The 24760-nt window shown below is 45.1% G+C and overlaps 8 protein-coding genes across 8 annotated transcripts; 6 read left to right on the top strand and 2 right to left on the bottom strand.

Annotated features, from left to right (window-relative positions):
- Positions 1-230: 230 nt before the first annotated feature.
- On the top strand, positions 231-3584 carry C922_02985 (hypothetical protein; the record flags this gene model as incomplete). The annotated part of the gene is made up of 3 exons (XM_008818583.1): positions 231-3169; positions 3295-3354; positions 3494-3584. 3 exons carry the CDS (start codon positions 231-233, stop codon positions 3582-3584), a joined length of 3090 nt encoding a protein of 1029 aa, XP_008816805.1.
- Positions 3585-4898: 1314 nt separating this feature from the next.
- C922_02984 (ribosome biogenesis protein N) lies at positions 4899-5678 on the top strand (the record flags this gene model as incomplete). Its single annotated transcript, XM_008818582.1, has 1 exon — positions 4899-5678. One exon carries the CDS (start codon positions 4899-4901, stop codon positions 5676-5678), a length of 780 nt encoding a protein of 259 aa, XP_008816804.1.
- A 1459-nt stretch (positions 5679-7137) lies between these two features.
- Positions 7138-9835, top strand: C922_02983 (hypothetical protein; the record flags this gene model as incomplete). The annotated part of the gene is made up of 3 exons (XM_008818581.1): positions 7138-9133; positions 9285-9487; positions 9737-9835. The coding sequence occupies 3 exons, from the start codon at positions 7138-7140 to the stop codon at positions 9833-9835; spliced, it is 2298 nt and encodes a 765-aa protein (XP_008816803.1).
- A 1488-nt stretch (positions 9836-11323) lies between these two features.
- C922_02982 (hypothetical protein) lies at positions 11324-11659 on the top strand (the record flags this gene model as incomplete). The annotated part of the gene is made up of 1 exon (XM_008818580.1): positions 11324-11659. One exon carries the CDS (start codon positions 11324-11326, stop codon positions 11657-11659), a length of 336 nt encoding a protein of 111 aa, XP_008816802.1.
- Positions 11660-11938: 279 nt separating this feature from the next.
- On the bottom strand, positions 11939-12148 carry C922_02981 (DNA-directed RNA polymerase I, II, and III subunit RPABC5; the record flags this gene model as incomplete). The annotated part of the gene is made up of 1 exon (XM_008818579.1): positions 11939-12148. The coding sequence occupies one exon, from the start codon at positions 12146-12148 to the stop codon at positions 11939-11941; it is 210 nt and encodes a 69-aa protein (XP_008816801.1).
- A 986-nt stretch (positions 12149-13134) lies between these two features.
- On the bottom strand, positions 13135-16283 carry C922_02980 (hypothetical protein; the record flags this gene model as incomplete). Its single annotated transcript, XM_008818578.1, has 2 exons — positions 13135-13932; positions 14121-16283. The coding sequence occupies 2 exons, from the start codon at positions 16281-16283 to the stop codon at positions 13135-13137; spliced, it is 2961 nt and encodes a 986-aa protein (XP_008816800.1).
- A 933-nt stretch (positions 16284-17216) lies between these two features.
- On the top strand, positions 17217-18421 carry C922_02979 (BUD32 protein kinase; the record flags this gene model as incomplete). Its single annotated transcript, XM_008818577.1, has 4 exons — positions 17217-17792; positions 17937-18005; positions 18147-18230; positions 18350-18421. The coding sequence occupies 4 exons, from the start codon at positions 17217-17219 to the stop codon at positions 18419-18421; spliced, it is 801 nt and encodes a 266-aa protein (XP_008816799.1).
- A 3048-nt stretch (positions 18422-21469) lies between these two features.
- C922_02978 (molecular chaperone HtpG) lies at positions 21470-24442 on the top strand (the record flags this gene model as incomplete). Its single annotated transcript, XM_008818576.1, has 2 exons — positions 21470-22903; positions 23636-24442. 2 exons carry the CDS (start codon positions 21470-21472, stop codon positions 24440-24442), a joined length of 2241 nt encoding a protein of 746 aa, XP_008816798.1.
- Positions 24443-24760: the final 318 nt, after the last annotated feature.

Raw genomic sequence — 24760 nt, 5'->3', positions numbered from 1 at the left:
ACTGTGCGAATGGACGCAACAACGATGGTCGCAGTTTCTTTTTATCGTTGGCCCAAGTGATAACTACGCAGCATTATGTAGTATCCCTTAGGAGCGTTGCGTGTGCCAGTTTTTTTTTTACCATTGTGTGGAAGTTAATCGATTTGCTTGGATCCCCGCGGCGCATATTTTTTACAGAGTGGGGGTGTTTTGCCTCTCCACATCCGCGCCCTGAGCAATGAGCGGCTATAATGATCGTTTTTACTTCCTTGCTTTGGCTGGTAGCTTACTCGATAGTCCTCCTGAGCGTCTCCCTCGCATTCATTCGACAGTCCCATTCGGTCGTAGCGAAATCGAGTTCCTTAAAAAAGGCGCCGGGTGGGAAGTGCTATCTTCTAAGCAGTCATGTTAAGAGAAGGACGTCGCATCAGCTGCGGCCCCCAAATGGTGATGAGGACAGATGTAGGAGATGGTATCATATATTTTACTACCCTGATCACCGGGGGGGGAACCATTACCATGGCGGGGACCATCACCATGGGGGGAACCAACACCATCGGGGAAACTCCGAATTTGTTCGGAAGTTTAACAAAAGGAACTGTTTTCTAAAGCCAGCCATTTTTTCAAAAAGTGAGCAGCATAAACTCTGGGCAGATGTGCAGGATTCTTTTGGCCAGGGCGTCGACCATGGGATGGAGGAGCATGTAGACAGAGCAGCCACAAACAGAGAGAACCACCCCGTTGAGGAAGTAGGAAATACGGATGGAGACGACGAATTCGACCTCATTACCGACCACATCTTAGTTAGAAAAAATAGAAAATCCATCAAAGAACTCATGGAAGCAGGCATTTGGGGAGCCCCAAAAGAGAACCTCAAAATGATTAGAGAGAGGACAAACAAAAAAATAAATTGGAATTACATCCTAAAAAAGAACAACAAACTTTTAAGTGATAATGTTGACCACATATACAACGAAATTTACAGCAAAGAAAATGTGGATGATATTTTTTTCGTTTTCGATACGAACCCGTATAGCTATTTAAACATCACGATGAGTGTCTTTTCGCTGCACAAAATTACGACGAGTTATTTGAATGAAAGGCGACAGAGAGTAGGTTGTTCTTTTAGAGGAAAGAAGGTGGACGTGCTGCCGTCAAGTGGGCAAAGTAAGGATCCACTGAGGGATGACCGTCCGAATGATAACTTCCTCACCATGGACGGAGGCGGCGAGGACACCTACGGAGAGGTGGACGATCGGAACATCCTAAAGCTGAAGGAGGAGAGGAAGAGACTAAATGACATCACGCGGAACAGGAACTTTATGAGAATAGTAGGAAGCATAAACAAGCATCTTAAAATTATATATAAAATATTTTCCACAAATGAGAAGTTAACCACCTACGAAAAGAATAGAGACATGTACAAATTCATTCCCTACATAAACATCAAGGATATTATCACCATCTTGAGATGCTTCTCCATTTTGAAATTCGACCACACCAATATTTTTAAGTACATATATTTTTTCCTCGTTTTTTTTATGGACCAGTTCGATATGTACCTGCTGTGTGAGGCTGTGTACCTTTGCTTGGTGAAGAAGATTTACGTCCGCCCTCTCTTCCTCAACTTTTCGAAGCGCCTTCTGGGGTACCTGCAGAGGGGAGAAAGGGGAAGCAATAAGGGAAACATTACGGGAAGTGGTACGGGAAGTGATACGGGACGCGCTGATCCTGTGATGAAGGATGCCTCGAACGATGGCGCTATCGCGGCCGATGTTGCCTCGCTCTCACCGTACGACGAAGGAAACTTGGAAGTCTTCTGTCGCAACATGGAGCAGGCATTGCAGAGGGACGACCCCGAATCGGACTATTTCGCCTCCTCCCCCTTTCACATGAAGCACTTCAGCTACTCTCTCTACCACAATGCGAACTACTCCTCCTTAAACAACTCTCAAGATGAGCTGGAGAAGGGAAAGCAGCGAAAAAGTGATGAGGTGAACAGATTTGCTGCCCAAGATTTGAGACACGAGAAAACGGAATTTATCGATTCGGGAAAAGAACAAAGCAAGTCGAAGGAACCAACAGAAGTGACGTCTCCCTCCACGGTGGATAATCGACCCATCTGCTTCCCTGTCTACTGTCTCTACACCCTGTGCAAGTTCCCCTACACGAATGTACAAATATTAAATATCATCACGTCTCAAATTATGGAGAAAGCACCAGAGCTAAGCATAGAAGAGCTGATTCTCTCCTTTTACAGCCTCGCTGAGTTGGAGGTCGACTCTCCTAAGCTTTTGAATGTCCTCTTTTTGCTAATTTTTAAGTGTCTTCATTTTTTAGACCACAGAAATAACGGCCTGGTTACCAAGCTGATAAGAGCCTTGTACATGGTTGACGGGGAGATTTCGGCTCCTCCGGGTGAGGAGAAGCGCTGTGAAGAGGTGAAAACACTGATGCTGCATTATCTAGCCAAAATGGTCTTTCATAATCGAAACAACTACACGCCGATCGAACTGGTTGATATCATTCGGTACATGTCAGGCCTCGCACACATCGACAAGGAACTATTCAATTTCGTCTACCAGATGCCATTTTTACAAAATTTGAATCAAGACACATTGGATTATTACAAGAACAACGTCTATTTTAATCAGTCCTATTATGCGTACACCAAAGACAGCAGCGTTAACACTCCCATCGAGATAATGGTGTGTAAGCTGTACCAGTCGTACTTGGCATACCGCGCGTGGGGGGTGGGGTCATCAGAGACGGGTTGTTTGCAACAGGAGGGTGCTTCACCACAGACGGGGGACATCCCTGCTCTGCAAGCCATCCTCGTGCACAACGACAAGGTGAAGCCGTTTCAGTACGGACCAAGGCTGCTGCAGCTGCTGAAGCAAACCTACACAAACAACATGCGCATATCCTCCTACAGCTCCTCCTCACTGCACTACGAAATGGCAGACATAATTAAGAAGGATTTAAAGATTCCCTGCCATGTAGAATACGTGACAGACAAAGGGCTTTTCATTGACATTGTGATACTTCGCGAGGACTTGCTAAAATTCGATGCGTCTTTTTCTGGGCTTCGTAACATCGCCATAGAGGTGAATGGCCCGTTCCACTACAAGACCAAGTCATACAGCGGGGGAATTCCACACCTCAACACGAAAACGGTCGTCAAGCGGAGGTGAGCGCTAGCGGCGGGGGCGAGGCGGGTCGGCCTCGCTCCTCCCGGTTGATTGTTCCCCAGTTTGGCAATCTTTCATTTGTTATTTTATTTTCCCATTTTTTTTTCGCATCCTTTTTTCGCAGGCTGCTGGAGCACGACAACTGGCACGTCATCTCCCTCCCCTTTTGGGAGGTGAAGCCATGGTAGGTTCGGGAGTTCCACTAGGGAAGATGCGGGCACGGCAACCCACCTGGGCTTCTCACCCCCATTTTTTTCCTATTTTTGCCCCATATTTGTCTCATTTTTTTTCCACACTTGTCTCTTTTTTGCACCTCTCCCCAGGTTCAGCAAGAGCAGAAAGGAAAACTACATCTTGCGAGTGCTTCCCGATGAACTGAAGTCCTTTTTCAGTGACAAAGTCGGGGCGCCTTAACATTACCAAGCTGGGCGCTTCCCCTGTGATGAATGTGATATATTCGATGTCATCGCGAATTTGCTTCGGTAACATAACATTGTTTTTTTTTTTTTTGTCAATCGGGTCATGTCGTGGGGTTATTTGGAAAGTGTGCCATTCGAAGAGTGCCACTCAAAGAGTGATCATTGGTATTATGGACACCCCTATGTCGGATGCGTATTCCTATTTTCCACGTGCCCCCGAATTATCCTCCTCCCATTTTGCTCTTGTTTAATAAACAGAAAATAAATATATTAAAACATCCCTTAGGGGTAGTCCCTTGTTTGGAAAAAAAAAAAAAAAATGGCTCCTTCACCTTTGCGTGATTTTTAAGTTGCCACATTGGGGAGCAAACGTGCATGCATATGAATGTTACTTACCATGCATACTTTAGTGAAAAGAGGACAAACGGGAAATTTTCTCCCCCGCGCACCTCTAGTGTGCCCCCCTTTTTTTCTGTTAAAAAATCCAAACAAATTCAACTCATCAGAGGAAGGGTAGTTCCTCCTGTTGTATGTCATAGAAGGACACTTTTGCATTCCTCTCTCGTTTTGTTTGCGTGGCGGCTCCTATGGCAAGATAGTAAATATGAAAAAAAAAAAATACACCTAGGTGTTGGCTACTCCCTGTGCTGAAGTTAACGCGCCGTAGCTGAGTAACATTTCTCAAAAAAAAAAAAAAAGTTAAAGGGAAGTAGCCCCTATATGGTTCCTATATTTTGTATAAATATATGTCACCCTAAGGGCTCTAGCCACTACGTGAAATTTTCCGAAAGGGCAAAATTGGCAGCAGTGGAGCTTCCAATTCAGTCATGAAGGCATATGAGTGTTATGCCCAAATGGTTAGCAAGAAAAAGAAAAAAAGGGAAGAGGCGGATAAACGTCTGGTTGAAACAAAACGATTGATTGGTTGATTGATTAATTGGCTGATTGCTTCGTTGATCGTTTGGCTTTTTCCCCCAGTTTTTTCAGGAAGAGCGAAGAGAACAGGCAAAACGGGAAAGATCAAAGTCCCCTCATTTCTTCCTTGGGTTAATCGCTCGCAAGTAAGAAGAGGGTTCATCCGTTTGGGCATCTTCTTGCGGAGGAATCGCTTCACAGTGGCAATCTTGGAGTGATTCGGAAAAGGAACCCCACCACGAACACGCTAAACTCCCGTCGCCCTTGAGAGACGCCCCCCAAAAAGGCCCCTCTTCGCGTGAAACCTCAATTTCCCGCAAAACGCTGCTCCAGCGATCCGCTCCTCAATCGACCCCCTCCTCCAGCCACCCTTTCCTCCCCTTCCTTAGAAACCATGCCGCAGAACGATTACATCGAGCTGCACCGAAAACGGTATGGCTACCGATTTGACTACTTCGAAAAGTCGCGAAAGAAGGAGGCGAGGAAAGTACACAAGGAAGCACTAAAAGCAAAGAAGCTGAGAGGAATAAAGGCAAAAATATACAACAAGAAAAAATACACAGAGAAAGTCAATCTAAAAAAAACCATAAAGGCCCATGAGCCGAAGGACGTAAAAATAAACACAAAAATAAATGATGACAATGGATTGCCATCATACCTCCTTGACAGAACACAAGTGAAGGGAACAAAAGTTTTAACCAATCTACTTAAACAGAAGAGGAAGAGCAAGGCAGGAAAATGGGAGTTACCCATCCCTAAAATACAGGCCCTAAATGAGGCTGAGATGTTAAGAGTCGTCAAATCTGGAAAGAGGAGAAGAAAAACATGGAAACGACTCATCGATAAAATTTCCTTTGTTGGAAATGACTTTACGAGGAAGAATCCTAAATATGAAAGATACATTAGACCGAGTAGCTTACGTTTTAAGAAGGCCAACGTATACCACAGTGAATTAAAGACGACCTTTTCTCTTGATATCATAAGTGTGAAGGTCAATCCGCAGTCCAATTTGTACACTAACTTGGGCGTTATTACCAAGGGCACCATCATCGAGGTGAACGTCAGTGAACTAGGCCTGGTTACGCAGTCGGGGAAGATCATTTGGGCCAAGCTCGCGCAGGTCACCAACAACCCTGAACTGGATGGATGCATAAACGCGGCACTCCTCGTGTAGGAGTCGCCTCGGCCGCTTCGCTAAGCTGCAGTATCTGCCCTACGTTGCGTAGATCTTCGTAGATCTACCTATATCTGCGAGGATCCGCATAGATGTGCTTAACTTTGCGCAGCATTTCCCTCCCCTGACGATTTGCTTCTCCATTTTTGTAATATTCGTCTGATTTGTCCGGGAGCCACGCGGAAAAGGACACACATTGCGGGCGTTCCTCGGTGGAGCTGTTTTCCCCTTTTCCACCCCACCTATGCATATAAAAGGTCCCGCATGGCACAGGGACTTTTCTATTTCGCCATGCTTCGCATTGCTTTACCTTCCCCGTTTTTTCTTTTTTTTCTTTTTCTTTTTTGTTCTCACCCATTCCAAGACAAAATTTGTTTACACCCGCGTGTACGCGTGTTAAAAAGGGATCGCCTGTAGGGCTGATTGGAAAGAACGTGATTGTTGTTTGTCCCCTTTTTATGCGGCCAATTGTGCGAACCATTTTGGGGCCCCTTTCCCACCCCGCGATGGAAGTGCTGCAAAATTTGCAAATATTCATTCGCGCCAGCTGAGAATGGAATGGCATTTTCCTGTCGTGATCTGTGGGCACAGCTCGGCGTGCTCGGAAAGGAAAAGAAACCGAGGGTCCACAGAAAGGTGCAACTCGTTTTGGGGACCCACACCAAGGCATTTGTCTGTAAGCAGCCAGCCGAGCAGCTAACCAAAAGGCAGGCTACGCGGCAAGCTCAGCGGAAAACGGATCGGCCAATTTAATCTCCCCCCTTCCGTGACACACCGGCTTCACCCCCATTTTTTGCTTCCTCATTTTTGGCGATAAAACCGTTGTGATGGACGAGGCTCTAATTTCTTTTTTTTCTTTTCCTACAAAAAGTATGTGCCCCCCTGAGAGCGCCTTTGCGTCCATTTTGCAAAAGGGTCATCTTGCGAAGGAGTCTATCGAAGCGAAAAAAAAATAACATACCCACACACGCACGAGCAAATTTTTAAGCGCATAAACACTTTAAGTGCATGAAAATTTGAAGTGCTTCAAAATTTTAAGTGCATGGAAATCTGTTACGTAATTAATTGCGCCCACGTGGCAATTCGCAACCCTTAGGTGTACGCGCCGTGTGTCGGCGATTTTGCCAACACGCCTCTTCTAGTCCTGAGGTTAGGAGCAAGCATTGCGCCGAAATTGTGCGTGTCCGCAGAAGGTCCACCATTTAGGGCACGAAGTTTGAAACGTTTCCTTTTTTTCTCTTTTCCATCCATTTAGAAGCTTACAATTTATCACCCCATCAGTAGCCACTCTCACGATTGTTACTCCTCCCTGGAGGGATACAAACCTGTATAGGAAGTAGGAAGTACAAAGTACGAACGTGGGAAGCACGCACAAACGTAAAAGAGGTGAAAAAAAAAAGAAACGGGGGGGAGACTTAGGCCTGCTGTTTTTTCCCAACTTATACGCACAGCACACCAAATGGAAAACGTGTTCGATAACAAGAAGGAGCTACGCCTCGGGATGCGCGTGTTCAGCTGCGCTTTCGGCGATAAGAAAGTAGCACACGTGGAGGGGGTAGCCATTGAGGGGGACGGGGAAGATGACGAGTCCAACTCGTCTGACACTTCGTTGTCCGGCTGCGTGGCGGACGAAAACCTAATCAGGTACCTCTTCAACGAGCAGATAAATATAAAGATAGGGACGGTGCGCTTCATGGGCACGCTGAAGAATTACCCGCATCCAAACAAGACATTTTACGGAATCGAATGGGACAACAAAACGGAGGGAAAGAACTTTGGAGATTTCAATAACGACGTTTACTTCTTCGCCTTAGACCTACTCAAAAGGGAAAAAACGAAGAGGTACTACAACGGGGGTGATCACACATTGAGCACGCCGATCGAGCGAAACAGAGAATTTGTGGAACAACTTCGCACTTGTAAGAAGTACCTTAAGCCGTGCTCATTCCTGCCAGTGGAAAAAATACACGTAGGGTTAACCTTTTTTCAAGCCCTACATTTTCGATACATATATTTCTCCACCGACTCGGATCTCTACGTGGAGGATTATCAAACGAAGAAGACCAAGAGGGTTCAATTCAGTGGAGTCACAGAAGCGAGAAAGTATTTCCAAAATTTTTATCAACTTACAAACATAACCCTAAATAAATACTTAATATACACCTGTGGAGGAGGTGACAAGATAGTCTTTCACCATCTTCGTAGCTTGTCTCTCTGTGGGAATCTCATCAGCCAGTGGAAGGACATCTTTGATATTGTTAGTTTGGCGAAGGAGCTGTCTTACCTGAACGTGTCGGATAATAAAATGTCAAAGTTGAGTCTGGAATCGGTTCTGTGTCGCTGCTTGCGTGGCTGCCTATGTGGTCATAGCAATGCATATAAAGAGGGACAACATCAGGAAGGTACAGTCACACCGGGGGGGGATCCACTCAAATGTAGACACTGCATGCAGGACCACCTAATCCGATTTGAACAAATTAAAGAACTATGCATTGACAACACCATGATCGATTGGGAAGATGTCCTAATTCTGTCGTTCGTTTTTCCCAACATGGAGACACTTAGCTTGAAAAAGAACTACCTCACGAGCATTCCAATGAGGGACGTGAACCTCGTCAACTCGCCTCTTCTCCTCCAGTACGTTCAACGTGACAGACGTGAAAAGGAGTGTCCTTCCGAGACGCACAATGGCTTTTCACATCACCACATCGCGCAGCAAGGCGCACCTAGCATGGAATCGAACGAGACGGCGAACGAGGGAAACATACACACCTTTACCAAGCTACACAAAATCGTACTCAACGATAACTACCTGCACGATTACGAAGACCTGTTCTGCTTCATCTGCCAGGTGAAATCCATTCGGGCCGTCTTCATAAAGAGGAACAAATTTGCAGACAGGGACGACTTAGTGACCGTTGCGGAGGGGGTATGCTCAGGGACGGGAAAGAAGGGGAAGAAGGACGAGGAGGGGAAGCACGACAAGGAAGGAAAGCAAGACGAGGAAGGCAAACAAGACGAAGAAGGTAAGCAGAACGAGGAAGCCAAGCAGGACAAGAAAAAAGGCGAAGGGACCCCCCCCCCGGACCGACTCCAACGGATAAACAAAAAATTCAGCCACTTGAAAGAACTCCTGCTGGATGAAAACAAAATTAACAACTACAAAACCATGCGAGATTTGTTCTACGTTTTTTACCACCTGGAGACGCTAAATTACCAGAAGGGAAAAAACAACTTGAAGGTGAAGAAGGACCTCCGGTTCATATTCGTGGCCATCCTCCCCATGTTGAAAACACTCAATTGGAGCTCCATAAACAAGAGCGATCGGATAAACTCGGAGCGCTTCTTCATATCTCTTTACCAGAAGGACGACGTGGTCAGGGTGTTTAACGAGCCCGTGCTCGGCTGCCGCCACAGCGACCGTCTGGAGTGCCTGCACTACGAGGCCCTGAAGGGTGAGTTCCCGCTTGGTATGCACCGCGTTTGTGCTATTTCTGCACCGATTTTACACCTCATCTGCACTGCTTTTACACCACTTCTGCACCAATTTTACACCTCTTCTGCACCATTTCTACACCGCTTCTACACCGATCCCCCCCCTTGCAGATCAACCGAGCGTCGAAACCTCCAAAGGCATGCAGAGTAACCTCATCAATATCACCATCATCCCCGAATTTCTAAATTCCAAAAAATATGATATCGTAAAGAAAAAGGTCAACAAGCACATGAACATAAAAGATTTGAAGTACCTGTGTTCGCGACTCTATTCTGTCCCCCTCCCCAAGATGCAATTATTTTACACGGACGAGGTGGGTCACTCGAGATAAGCACAGAAGAGGCGCACAGGACACGCACTCGAGATAAGTGCACCGGTGACGCACTCCTTGTGGAGTCTCGCATGTACACATCTGGAGATTTGCTTCAACCCAAGATGGGCACGTCATCCGTTTGCGAAGCTCCCATTCGGCCATTATGCACTACTTCATTTCATCTACACTGCGCGTTGTATACCATCCCATTTTGAACCTTTTTTTTTTTCTTCTTCATTCTTTTTTTAGAACAACCCTATGTGTGTTGAAATTGTGGACAGCAACTCGAGTCTCTACACGTATGGAATTGACAACAACTCGAAGATAAAAATTAAGATGGAGCAGTAGAAATACCTCTGGAGGAGTTCCCTAGCTGGATGAGGATGCTCGCCTATGCATGTAGGGGGTGTACGCACCTTGCGCCATTTTTTTTTTTTTCTTTTCCTTTTGGTCTCCCCCCCTGTCGTCCCGCTCGCCCCTCTCGCGGTGAACGTTTCTTCACCTGTATGTTTAGTCTGTGTTGAGTTGGTTTCTGTGTTCTATCCCACATTTTAGCGCAGGACCAACAAGATAAGATGGCTTTCCCATCGTTTCCAGCGCATGACAGACGATATATGATGAGCCAGTGTGCTGTGGATAACTTAAATCGGACAAATGGCCATCTCGATATCACCCTATGGGGAAATTAATCCACTTGTGCTTTTGTTTGTACATCTTCAGTTAAAACGTTTTCATATTTTTCGCGTGATCATTTGGTCGAGTGAGCCATCAAAACGTCCATTTTTTTATTTTATTTTTTTTTCTATTTTTTTTTTTTTTTACGTGTTTCTGTGTCACTACAACGTACCCCCCCCGGCTGTGCTCGTCTGTCTGCGTCCCGCAAGGGGGCAGTCATACGTCGGAGCGGGATTGACGTTATTTCGTTTTTCACTTCGTCACTTCCCCATCACGGCACTTCTCTATCATGCCACTTCCCCATTTTGATTAATGGGGAATGTCAAAAAGGGAGGCACCTCCCAGCGTGACAACTCAAGGCAACTTCGCCCTATTTTTTTCGTAAAAATTGCCGAGTTCGTTTGCAAGACCAACCAGCGTCCTGCTAAAAATGTGTGTACCTGAATGGAACCCCAACATACACACCCCTCAGGAGTACACCTGAGGTGGAAAGAAAACCATTCCACGAGGGACGTGTGTAGTGGAAGACAACTATGCACGTGGTAGTTCTTTTTTTTTATATTCCTGCATGTACGTTAAAAGGAGGTAAAAAAAAAAAAAGAAAAAAAACAACCTCCTAAAATGGCACTTTCACTCATTCCATTTCAGGAGTAACAGTCGGGGTGCAAACACCTTTCCTCGTCTCACGCATTTTAAAAAAACCAATGGTCATTGTAGGCACTCCACTTTGGCAATATAATATATTCACACTTTTTTTCTTTCCCAGAGGTGAGTTTATCACACAGGGGAAGAGCGATGTTTGTAATGTCTCTATGCACTCTTCTTACCATGCAACGAGGACAGATTTAATTTTTTGGCGCATATAAGAAAGGGAAAAAAAAAAAAAAAAAGAGAGAGCTGGACTCCCCCCCTCCTGTGCCCCAAAAAAAAGGTTGAGACATCCCCCTTTGGTGAGACAACCTTTTGCAGCTGTATATTTGGCCACGAGTTTGAGACACGATCGAGAAGTTGTCACACACGGTGAGAACCTGGCACCAAGTCGTAGGAGTCGCTTCAGTCAAACGCAGCCAATTCAAATAAAGAGGAGGGGGGGAAAAAAAAAGCACGCGCTCACAAAGGTAGGCACGAAAAGGCAAACTCTTAACGAGCCCAGCGCGAGCCATGGAGGAACGCCCCACGGGCATGAGGAGCCTCCCCTTGACGGAAAAAAAAGGCGAAGCGAAGAGGCCAATCCAGTCCAGCGCCGACGCCCCTACAAAGGAAGACCTCGAGATATCTTTCCACTTGCCCAACGGAGAGACCCTCACAATGTTGGAGAACGCAGGCATAGAAGTTGGCCATTTGAAACTAAAGCTGTCGAAACTGTTGGGGAAGCCCTATCAGCAAATCTTCTTAAGGTATAATAATATGTCCATGCTGGATCCCTTGTCTATAATCGACGTGACTAAGAAGGCCAATTTGCAAAAAATCGACATCGAGGTGGATTATTCCGATTAATGCAGTTTGACTTCTTACATGCTAAGTGGGTACGAATAATTCCTTCCCCTTCTCCTTCTCCTTCTTCCACTCCTATTTTTTTTTTTCTTTTTCTCTTTTTCTTTTTCCCTTCTTTGCACACAACTGAACTAAAAAAAAATGATATAATACTCTTTCCCAAAAATATAATCACTTCTTTTGTAAACAAATCGGGTAAAGAAAAATTCGTCTTCATTTTCAGTGTTATCCTGAAGCGGCTATAATAATGGGGCCCCCTATTTGTAGCCCCTACCCCCTCCCCTACAACTTCCTCTCATAAATATTATAGCAGAGAAGCTTGTCCATCATGTCCGCGTGGGTCAGGATCATCCTCCTGCAGCAGTATCTCGTTAAATTTAGTTCGTCTAGGGCGTCACACTTGGACACTCCTTCTTCTAATTTCTTTTCGTACAGGCTCCAGAGGTTTCCGATAAGCTTCCCACAGGTGAAGCAGCGCACGGGGATGATCATTTTGGTTCTTCGTCTTTTCCGGGGCGTTGCTTCGGCTGGCGCGGGGGGTCGCACGCGCCTACGTACGTATATATATATGTATATTTATACGTTTTGTTTTTCCGTGAAAATGGGGTGCTCTTGGCTGGTTGCCTCCCAATCCCTCTTTTGCTATGTAACTTCGGTTCACTTCCTCACGCTGTCCCCGCGGAAAGGGAACTCCAAATATGCGTATCATGGAACGCCGCGTGCCACCCGTCTCTCACTAAGCAGTACCTTCTCCCACTGTTGCTCAACTTCTCCGTCGTTTTATCGCGCATACATATATATACGTATGCATAAATATGCCTCTTTTTTTTTGTAATGCCCCTTTTATTGTATACTCCCCCGAGTCCAACTTTCTGCAGTGCTGTATTTTCCCAGACTGAATCAAAGGGGAGAGCAAATCTTTTTAAACAAGGAACAAAATTGTTCAGTTGAAAAAATAAGCAAAAGGGGAACAAAATAACCCACAGTCTGTTCGCCTATTTTGGTAGGTTCTCTTTTTCGCGTCACAGAAATGGGTAAAATGAAAACGAAAAAAAACCGGGGTAAAAATACACGTTACCATATTTGCTGTATAACGGCAGCAACAGCTCGTTTCGGATTTTTTTTTTCTTTTCGTCTCTTCGCCTTGCAGCGGCGCCTCCCTCTGCAGCTCCCAAAATGGGAGGGAAAAAATGAAAGGAAAATAAAGGGGCGAAAAAAAAAGGCAAAATTGGTGCGGAAAATAAACAGCGGGAAATCGCTTAAACGACAGGGTCATCCCGCAGGTGGAAAAATATCCACTGGAAAAGATGCTGGCCAAATGATGGGAAAATGATCTGCATAATTATTCTCAGGTTATTCTCAAAATTTTCCCAAATATTCCCCAACCCATCCGCTTCGTCGCTGGCCCGCTTTGTCTCTGACCCGCTTTGTGGCCGACCCGCTCTGCTGCCCCTTTTGCTCGGCACCACCCCACAGGGCTACAGGTTGTACGCGACGCAACTCATGTAGCGCTCCACCTTGCGCAAGACGTGATGGAAGTTGTGCCTGCACTTCTCCTTCTTCCCCTTCACAAACGCGACAAACTCCTTGCCCGAGTGGCTCACATTTTCGGAGAAGGAATAAATATCGTTATTCGATATGAACTCATCGGAGTAGTTAAAAATGGTAGATGCGTACGTCATAGGTTTTGTATTTATTTCATACTTTGAGTTTGTCGTGAAGTTGATTACATGGTTGGGGGGGAGGTGGTCCGTCCTAGTGTTGGTCACCTCTCCGGGGGGAATGACACCCCCGCGTTTTCTTCTGTGGAAGGTGTACATGTTGTGCCAGTCTTGGGAGTCCACCCGGGAGACATCCACTTCCGTCCGAATGAAACTCTGACTCTTAATTCCTTCCACCACGTTGGTGAAATTTAAAATGGGGTTATACCTTAGAATCTTATCTATGCCGATGAGGTGTCTGTTGACGATGCTGGCCAGGTTGGTATAATCCTCCTTCTCAACGCTGGAACTGATGGTCATACTTTTTTTCTTTGTCTGGAGAAAATCAACAAACATTTCGTCGCTTACATCCTTTGCCTTCTTTTTATAGTTGCAGTAGGCAACGAATTCCTCATGCAGGTCATTCACGTATTTGGTCATACTGCTGAGTTTTGTTGTATGGTCCGATGTCTTCCCCTCCACCTTGGTCGTCACTTTGTTGTACCCGATGGTGCACCCCTTGTCTAGGAGGTACGCCTTCAGTAGTTTAAAGTTCTGTTCGAAATTGTTCAGGTCCTGTCAGGGTGGAAAAAAAGAAAAAAAAAATGCGCGGAGTTTGTACATATGTGTGTGTGCATTGGAAGTGATCACTGCGGAAGGGGCAATTAACTCGTCGTTAGCGGTTGCTCCTTCGCCGCTAGCCTGTTGCCCCCTCGCCATTAGCTTGTTTCCCCTCTCCGGTATCTGGCCACTCCTCGGCGTACGCTTAGCACGTGAATGGAGAGTTTCTCCGGCTCGGCAGACGCCACGAGGTTGTCGTAAAAGAACTTGTGGTTATTCAGGTCAAAAAAGTCGACGGGGGCAGAGGACCCCTCTAACCCTCCACTGGCAGACGCATCGTCGCTCTCCGTCTCTTCCTCCCCCGCAGCACCGTCCGGAAAGATTGACTGAAGCCACAACCAAAACACAGCCCGTAGTTGTTCGACATGGAAAAGGTTCATCCCATTCTTATATACGTGACAGACTCTATTGTACAGTGCCGGATCATTCAGTAGGAAAAACTCATTAATAGATATTCTAGCGCTGAGAACATTTTCGTAATTCACATCGTCAAGTGGTTCTTCCTCTACGTTGTTGCTGTGGTTAACGGACTGTCCAGCACGATTGGGGGACGCCCCACCTCCTGCAGAGTTATGTCCTTTGCTCGGAAACACACTCGCTTTGTTGAGTCCCGTTTCATGTCCGCATAATTTATTCTTCACTTTCTCTCTGTCCCTTTCAAAATCGACTTGCACAGTGAACATAGCATTATGCATGAGATCCATTTTTTTGTTTTTACTCCCCAATGCTCTGGTCCTATCGGGGTACTTCTTTCCTTGAATAGAATTACTTAGGTCCTCCAATTCAGCAATGTTAACGACGACATTGTGTGGCTCCATGTAGGCACTCACCAGCGCGTTGAACTTGTGAAACAAGAGAAGTCGGTTTCTGTCCAAGTGCTGCATATGATTTATTCTCTGAGTTATTTTCCTCTGCAATTGTATCAACTGACTGCAATGTTTGTTAACGTTTCGTGTCAGCTCAGGGACATACATCTTGACATCGTCATCGGCGACCACGCGCAAATCGTCACTTCGGCTGCTTCGGTTGGAAGCACTTCCTGTTGAATCCCCCCCCGTTAGGTCTTCCAACCCTCCGGAACTGCGCCCATATCGATTGATGAAATTTTCTTGGTATGTTGCGTAGTCGTACGATACATATTCCTCTAAAGTGAGCTCCTCTTCCGTGGGAGTTGCATCCCCGTTGGGTGAATTACACCCCTCGGGTTCGACACAACCGTCTCGCACATTCGCAGTTATGCTTTTCCTCTCACTGAAGGGATCACTCCCCCGCTTTGCAGTCCATTTGGAGGTGCATTTTTCGGTTAACATGGTGTTCCTCCTTTTTAAATACTCACTTTCGGTATGTTCAGACCCCTTCATCTGTCTGTCACCTCCTCCATGGGTTCTACCTCTCTGCTCATACAAAAACTGGTACAGGAGTCTATACTGAAAGATTTCCAAATCGTAGGGTCGGTTCGAAAGCAGCAGCATGGCTTCATTTATTACGTGAAAGTAATCTTCTCCTTCCTCTTCTTCGTCGTTTGTCTTGTCTAGCGTTTTTTCCTGCATCCGGTTTGTTCTCTGTCGGGTAGAGGTACTTCGACCCCCCCCTGTGTTGCCAGCACCTCTAAGGTCCCGAAAAAAGAACTCATAAAATGGCTGCCTCTTATCATAGTGCACAAATAATTGGGTACAATCAATTAGGAACCCTATGCATAGGAGCAGTTCCTTACACATTTGAAAATGGCACTTGAGAAGGTGAAACAGCCTAGGGTACTCAAAATACTCCAGAAGAAGCACAGCCATGGGCGACACGATATTCAGATCGTCCACATAAGGAGCATTATCCATTCCTAGTTCTTCCACAAAGTTGTCTCCTTCGTTTCCGTCTTCATCATCCGTTTCGTCCGCATCGTCTGGGTGATCCGCCTCCTCCGCATCACTACGGTCGGTGCATTTTTCTCCCCAGGGAGTGTTCCCCACGTGGCCACTACCACGTGAACCCTTTGCACCTGAGGGGGGTCTGCCCGGTGTAGTACACCCCGAAGCATTCTTCCCCCTCGAGAATATTTCCCGTTCCACCCTGGAAATCTCTTTCTCTACGTAGGCGCTGTAGGTCGGTTTGAACCTCCTATTAAAGTCAAAACAGTACAGTAGGGACAAGTCATTAATGAGGAAGTTGTAGCAAATGATTACCTTCTTTCTCCTCTTCCCGTTTTTCTCGCACTTTCCTCTTCTCAGCAAATCCGCCGTTATGTAATCTATGCCAAAGAAATTGAACACTCTGCAAACGTGTTCTAGGCTCTCCTTGATTGAGATGTTCATGGGGTGTACAGGAGGTGATCTGTCTCACTAGGTTGGAGGTTCCGATAAAATTCTCGGTGCAATTAAAAGTACATGGAAGAGGCTATCCGGGGACTATGGTAAAAAAAAAAAAAAAGGGACCAAATTATGCAATTGCTCCTCAATGGGAAGAGGTGGCAGGGAAGAGTTCCTTTTTTTTATGGGGCATTTTTTTTTTCTCACTCAACTTGGGATGAGTTAGCACAAAAGAAAGAAGAGAAAAAAACAAATGGTGTGCCCAATGGAAGATCTGTTGCTAATCCGCCGCCTTCAAATAACCCAATTGGGAGAACATTGTGCATTTGCCAAGGCATCCAACAACGGAGTGGCGCAAAATTAAGCGGAGCAGGGGGTGAAACAAATTTCTACTCAATCTGGAGACCCATCTAACCGAAGTGAGCTTTTCACATGTAACACAAAAAAAAAAAAAATACAAAAATAGGAAGTAGCCCGATTTCGCCGCCTCTCAAAGGACGCCTTTGGAGACCGACCCCCTTTTTCTTTTGTCAAGGCGACTTTCGAAGCAAGCCGACGAGGCTGCTCTGTGTGCTGAGGTCAGCCAAAACTTTCCCTCAAAGTTAAGAAGAATCGAGATAATCAAATATACGTTCCATAATTGACACGCGAGCGAATTGACCATTCGATGGCAAGGTAAGAAAAAGGGTACTCACACCACGAAGAAGAAATAAGCATGGAGTTCTCCCTCATATCATCTGGATCCGATGCGGTAAAGCCAGGACAGAAAAAAAATGGAAAAGAGCAGGAAAAAAAGGAAAACCACCCCCTTTTTTCCCGTGTGCTCACTATTCCGAGTTTTACTTATTTAAGCCACGTGGCGCAGCATATAAGCCGATGAACACCTGAACATGGTATTCCATTTTTTTGCGTGTCTACATGGTGAGCAGCCTCCCCCCCATGATAACATGCATCATATCTTATGTTTATGCTCATGCTCTTTTTTTTTTTTTTTTTTTTTGCTCTACCCCATTGGGGTCATTCCAGAAAATTTACAAATGCGTTTTCATCGGAAAGGAGGCAGTGAAGAAGGAGATTTTCCGAAAATATTATCGACACAAAAAAATCGATGCGAAGATCCGAAAATTAAGAGTTTCTAACGAAATCAAATTCACAAAAAAGCTAGCCAGCATAAACATAGATGTACCAATTCTCTACTTTGTTGATGTGAATGAGAAAAGTCTGTATTTAGAATTTGTCAAAGGGTGCACCATTAATCAGATTCTTAAAAATGTAAAACAATACGAACCCAATATTCCTAGATGCATAGGCAGAGTACTAGCCAAAATACACAATGGGAATGTAATCCATGGTGACTTCACGACTTCTAACATGATTTTGAGAAACTCCTACATTGGTGATGGATGCAACGTTTTGGATTCCACCACCGGGTTGCCTTACCAGTTGGACGACGTTAACTCGATACGGCTCTGCATTATTGACTTCGGTCTGTCGTTCTTGTCTACCTCGGTTGAGGTGAGGCCAAGGGGGGATGGCACCGATTTCGGCGTGTACCTCCATACAGCTGGGCGTAACTTTTCTAAGCACCTTTGCGTGTACATTCGCGTTGGATCGCGATTGACGCGACATTTCTCATCCCCACTGCCGCACTCTCTGTAGGACAAAGCGGTAGACCTGTTCGTCCTTCTTAAGGCCATCAAAAGTTTCCACAGCGAGTTTGCGCTTCTGGTAAGATTAGCCATTTTGGTGTAGCATATATGAGTGAACAATTGGCTCGGCCTTAAGCTTCACGCCTAAATGTGTAACCTAATCACAGAATCATCATCATGATTATTATGAACCGCCTGACTTCCCGAACGTATCATACAGGAAGAGGACATCCTATCGGGGTACCAAACCAAATCAAACAACTTTGACGAAATAAAGAAGAAGTTAGAAATAGGTAAGACCATAGTTGGATGCATCACTTTACACGATATTAGATACGACCATATGTTAAGCCGCATTACCTGTGGCACCCTTTGTTCCATCTTTCCCCATTTTGCTATTTTTTCTCTTCCTTCCTGCTTCAGTCAAACAGAGGGGGCGCAAGAGACCCATGGTTGGATAGAATCCCCGTGTTCAGCACGCAGAGGGAGAAGTAAGCGGGACAGTTGACCCTTCCATCTGGATTCCCACCTCCATGAGGATGACTCCTCAGGAAGGAAACGCGTTTTTTTAAAATAAATTCAGCCTTTTCGCCCCCCACCCCCTGATGGTTCTCTCATCCATTTGCGCCACTTGGGAAGTGTTTCCTTTCTGGTGCATTTCACGATTTTTTTAGACCCATTTTTTTTTTTTAGTGTACTTTGGTGGAATACACTTGGGGGCACTTAATTCATTGGTTAACATACAAACAATGCTCTCACTCCGTAGTTATGTCTTTGTGTTTGCATACGTGGTAACTTATGCTTTTGCTCCCCATAAACAGGAGTTGCTTTCCCTGTTGATGGACTTGACACGGAAAAGTCACCGCCATACGCTCCTTTCATTTTAAGCAAACAAATAAACGAGGCGTCCTTCGTACCTACGTCTGCTGAGCAGAAGTACGAGGTAGTAAAATAAACGCGCCAAGAAGGGAATGAAAAAGGAGAATTGGAAGTGTACGAAGCTTCTGCTAACATTTTCGTGTTGCCAAGTTAGGGGATGGACAACACACAAGGAGGTATTTTGTCTCATGTGCTGCTAAACAAAGGCATCCATAAAAAAACACAAGCGAAGTTTTTAAATTGTTTTTTTCCTTTCCAATGAACCCATGTGTGGGTACTACACGTTTGCCATTTTGACGAGTGTTCTGTCGGTCAGGGGAAAAGGCCCTGCGTTCATTTGCAATACGTTTTTTTTTTTCTTTCCGAAACATTTGTTGCATATGGGAGACCTTGTGACGAATTCAAAATTTGGGAAGTAGGGGCCTCTTTCCCCCGCTGGGGATTTTTATTTCCATTTGGGACAGCAGCACACGTGGAAGGTGCAACCATACACTGGGGACACTTGTTCCCACTTGGAAAAAAAAAAAAAAAGATACCCATATATGCAAGCAAAAAATGTGAATGCCAACATGGACTTTGTCCCTCGCCCAAATTAATACATCATTACGTAAGTTAAAACTTATATGCGGAAAAAACGTGCTGTATTTTTTCTATACTGGTAATTTCTTCTGGGTGAGGATGCGTGTTTTTTTTTTTTCTTTTTTAGCCCCTACTGATGCATATGGCCCTATATATGCACGTTTTTCTCTTACATTGTGTATTGGAGAAATGGGGCTGTAACGCTATCACAGTAGGGGACAGGCCCTCGGCCGCAGTTGACGGGGCTACGCGCCTAAACGGATAAATGCTCCCCGGGGGTATCCTCTCCCCCAATGTGGTAGAGGGTACGTATGCCACACTGGTGGTGATGAAATGCAAAAAGGGGAAGTATAAAGAGAAAAAAAAGAAAAAAAGCGGGTTTGCTTCCACTCGAGGGGAGTAAAGGGGGGAGAGGGTCGAAAAGCTGATGGAGGAGGGGGCCGAATAAATTTGCCTCATTCGCATTTTAAGCCGCTACAAAAAAAAAAAAGAAAGGGGCTTAAAGGTACAGCAAAAATGGAGGAAAAAAATCCTTTCTTTGATGCTTACTCCTCCGAAGAAGAATAGCCTGAGCGAGCTGTTGATTGAAGATCTCTCCCCCCAGACGTTGGTACAACTGCAGGAGGGGAACTGCCTGGTCGCTCAGCCGCTGGCAAAACACGGTGTGCAATTTTTACAAGGATACGACGCGCATAGAAAAATACATAGAAAAAAATATATAAAAATATATATAAAAAAATATATGTAAAAATATAGAAAAATATATAATAAAATATTCTATACAAATATGCATATATAAATATGCACCTATATACTCATTTGTATGGGTGGCATCTGGAAATGGTCCCCGGCGGGGCATACAGGTAATATGCCTGATAGGTGGATACGGCTAGGGGGTAGGTGCATGTGCAAAATGATGCAGCCCCAGCATCGCCCCGCCCTGACCACCACGACGAATCAATCGCATCTATTGCAGCCATCGCTTCGTGTAGAAGTATAACAAAGTATGCCTGAGAAATACGGACCCTATGAGCTGGGCAAACAGCAGCCCAAGGAGAGATTAAAATATATAACCACTCCCCTTGGAAAGAAAAAAAAAGGCCCCGTGTGAAGGGGCCATTGGAACCCATTGACGCTTGTTTTTTTTTTTTTTTTTTTCGGTTGGCATATTCTCATGAGATTAGTGGTAAGAACACAATAATTTTGTGTCGTGGGCTATTTAAAAAATTTAAAAAAAAATAATAAAAAATAAAATAAATTAAAATAAAAATATATATAATCACATTAAAGAGGTCAAAACGAATTAAAAAAAAATACCTACTTCACCTACGCCGTGAAAAAAAAAACACTTTTTCGCAATTTTTCCAATTAAACAAATTAAGGAAAAAAGAAAAATAAAAAAGTTACGCCAAAGTGAGAAAAACGCAAGTAAGCGTAAACACCAGAATCGCGTACCGCGCTGCATTGTGCCAAATTGAGCAACCCCCCCTACCTTTGAACGAATTTTCCATCCGTTCGCGAGCCTTTTCCTCATAAGGAAAGAAACCCAACAGGTACGCCAAAGAAAAGTGAGATATGATGCAGCGTGACCAAAGAGAGGAGAGGGCTTTTCCATTTTAACAATTAAAAGGGCTCTATCGCATTGTCCCAGTTGCTTCGCCCCAGTTGCACGGCGAAGGAGCAGTAGAACCGCCTGCATCTGAATATCGCGCTAGAGAGAGCGATTCTACATCCCGTTCGTAACGACTGAAAGAGGCCGTGCATGTGGTCGGTCGAGCAAAATGTTTAAGCCCCCCCACCATATGCTAAGAAAAGGATTGCACCAAAGAGGGAAAAAAATTATTCGATGATAACGACCGCGGAGTGGAAAAACTCTCCTTTTTTAGGGCGCGTTCACCAAAATAGTGGAACGAAAGAGGGGCGAGCAGGAAGCGCAAACGTATGATTATGCCGATACATACTATACCCACTGTTCTCTTTGTCCCCCCACGACTCACTCATGTTTGCTTCTTTCTGACCCCACCTCGCAGACAAGGAACCTCTCTTCACCTCGCCACTCCACTTTATCCACCCTGCTAGTCCAAAATGTCAAAGGAAACCTTCGCATTCAATGCCGATATCAGGCAGTTAATGAGTTTAATCATTAACACGTTTTACAGCAACAAAGAAATTTTCCTGAGAGAACTTATTAGCAATGCAAGTGACGCTCTGGACAAAATCAGATATGAAGCGATCACAGACACACAGAAGTTGTCCGCTGAGCCGGAATTCTTCATTCGAATCATCCCCGACAAGACCAACAACACTCTGACGATTGAAGATTCAGGTATTGGTATGACCAAGAATGACTTGATTAACAATTTGGGAACGATTGCTAGGTCAGGAACGAAGGCCTTTATGGAGGCGATTCAAGCCAGTGGGGACATTTCTATGATTGGACAATTCGGTGTCGGTTTCTACTCGGCCTACCTCGTTGCAGATCACGTTGTTGTTGTGTCCAAAAATAATGACGATGAGCAGTACGTCTGGGAGTCTGCCGCTGGTGGCTCCTTTACTGTCACCAAGGATGAAACGAATGAGAAAATGGGAAGAGGTACCAAAATTATTCTGCACCTGAAAGATGACCAATTGGAATACCTCGAAGAGAAAAGAATTAAAGACCTAGTGAAGAAGCACTCTGAATTTATTTCCTTCCCAATTAAATTATATTGCGAAAGACAGAACGAGAAGGAAATCACCGCATCGGAGGATGAAGTGGATGATGAAGATGCTGATGGAGAGAAGAAGAAAGAAGGAAAGGACCAACTTGAGGATGGAGAAAAACAAACGCAAGAAGGAGAAGATGCTGATAAGGAAAAGAAAGAACATAATGAGGAAGATGAAGACAAAGAAAAAGGAGATGACCATCCCAAAGTGGAAGACGTAACGGAAGAGCTAGAAAAAGCTGAGAAAAAAAAGAAGAAGGAAAAGAAAAAGAAAAAAATACACACCGTTGAACACGAATGGGAAGAATTAAACAAACAGAAGCCTCTCTGGATGAGAAAACCGGAAGAAGTCACAAATGAAGAATATGCTAGCTTCTACAAATCTTTGACGAACGATTGGGAAGACCACTTAGCTGTGAAACATTTCTCTGTTGAAGGACAGCTAGAATTTAAGGCACTTTTATTTATTCCTAAGAGAGCCCCGTTTGATATGTTCGAAAATAGAAAGAAACGAAACAACATCAAATTGTATGTCCGACGTGTTTTTATCATGGACGACTGTGAGGAAATCATCCCTGAGTGGCTTAACTTCGTCAAGGGTGTTGTCGATTCGGAGGACTTGCCACTCAACATCTCAAGAGAGTCCCTACAGCAGAATAAAATTCTAAAGGTTATCAAGAAAAATCTCATCAAGAAGTGCCTCGACATGTTTTCTGAGCTCGCCGAGAACAAGGACAACTACAAGAAGTTCTACGAGCAGTTCAGTAAGAACTTGAAGCTGGGAATCCACGAGGATAATGCGAACCGTGCAAAGGTAGGTTTTTCATCTCTGTGCAGAGGAAGAGGCACAGGAGAAGTGGTGTAGCGGAGGCGGTGCAGTGGAAGAGGTGCAAAGGAAGTGGTACTGCGAAAGCTGCTCAGCGGAAACGACGCGGCTGCTTGCCAGATCAGCACGCCCCTGTCCATTTGCCCCTCTTCTGTACCCCTTCCCACGGACCGACCCAAATTTAATTACATGCACGTGAAACCCAGAGGGGAAAACACGTGCATGTCCAGACGTTTGGGAAAACAACTCGGGAGCAATTACACTCGTAATCACGCGGGGTGTTATACTCCGCTGATTAGTCATCGAGTGAATTGTCTTCTTTTTCCTGGCTCGCTTATCACCTTAGCATGTGTTTATTGTTTGCCCCTGTTGTGTGTGTTTGTGGATTTGTGGGTGAGGGGGCCTCTTGGATGAGCAGCAAATTGGGGGCAGACTTACAAGACGATCTTCGTTTAGTGTGTTTTGCCCCTTCTTTGCTACTTAGCCTAACCCTCTCACGCACCCACCCACAAGACACACATACACGGGTAAATAAGACGGCCGCGTGGCCACGACAATTAAACACATTGAGTCATGGAAGCGTAACAGAATTTACCTCCGCAGTGCGACAAATTCGCTCCCACTGCTTCGTTGCTTTGTTTGCACCATCACCCACTCATTTGGTAAGGTTGCCCTTCATACATGTCCCCACTTCTCTCTTTTTCGCCTCTCTTTCTACAGATCACCGAGTTGCTCCGATTTCAAACCTCCAAATCCGGCGATGAAATGATAGGACTCAAGGAATACGTGGACAGAATGAAGGAGAATCAAAAGCATATTTACTACATCACGGGTGAATCCATAAACGCGGTGTCGAACTCTCCATTTTTGGAAGCTCTGACCAAGAAAGGGTTCGAAGTGATTTATATGGTTGACCCGATTGATGAGTATGCAGTACAGCAGCTAAAAGATTTCGAGGGAAAGAAATTAAAGTGCTGTACCAAGGAAGGTCTCGACATTGACGATTCTGAGGAAGCTAAAAAAACCTTCGAAACGATGAAGGCTGAATATGAAGGTCTATGTAAAGTCATAAAAGATGTGCTCCATGAGAAGGTAGAGAAAGTAGTGGTTGGACAAAGAATCACCGATTCACCATGTGTCTTGGTTACCTCTGAATTTGGCTGGTCAGCAAATATGGAAAGAATTATGAAGGCGCAAGCGTTAAGAGATAACTCCATGACTAGCTATATGTTGTCGAAGAAGATTATGGAGATCAATGCACGCCATCCAATCATCACTGCATTGAAGCAAAAGGCAGACGCGGACAAGTCAGACAAGACAGTAAAAGATTTAATATGGCTTCTATTCGACACTTCTCTGTTGACTTCTGGATTTGCCCTCGAGGAACCCACGACGTTTTCCAAGAGAATCCACCGAATGATTAAATTGGGTCTGTCCATCGATGAGGAAGAAAACAACGACATTGAGTTGCCACCCTTGGAAGAGAGCGTCGACGCGACTGACTCCAAGATGGAAGAGGTCGACTAAACTAAACCTTCTGCGTCGAACTTTTCATCACGCGACAAAAATGGGTACGCTGCTCAACTTGTCTTGTTTTCGAATCATTTCATGAACCCGCGAAGCAAAAGAGAGGCACAAAAAACACACGTGTTGTGTCTGCATTCAGATTTAGAGAAAGGGGCCACGTCGTGGGAAAGGGGTTAGCGAGTACCGCCGCGCGGCTGGTCATTTCGTTGCACCCTTCACCCACGCAGCCCCCTTTTCATCTTAACCATGCTCCCCCTCTGCACGTTACCCTGCACGTTACCGTTTCGGAACACCTGGCAGGGTGGAAAGCACGTATAG

Source organism: Plasmodium inui (genome assembly GCF_000524495.1).
Source record: "Plasmodium inui San Antonio 1 unplaced genomic scaffold supercont1.11, whole genome shotgun sequence".
NCBI classification, from domain to species: Eukaryota; Apicomplexa; class Aconoidasida; order Haemosporida; family Plasmodiidae; genus Plasmodium; species Plasmodium inui.
The sequence above is the reverse complement of the archived record's forward strand: the minus strand, read 5'-3'. Positions and strand labels throughout refer to the sequence as shown.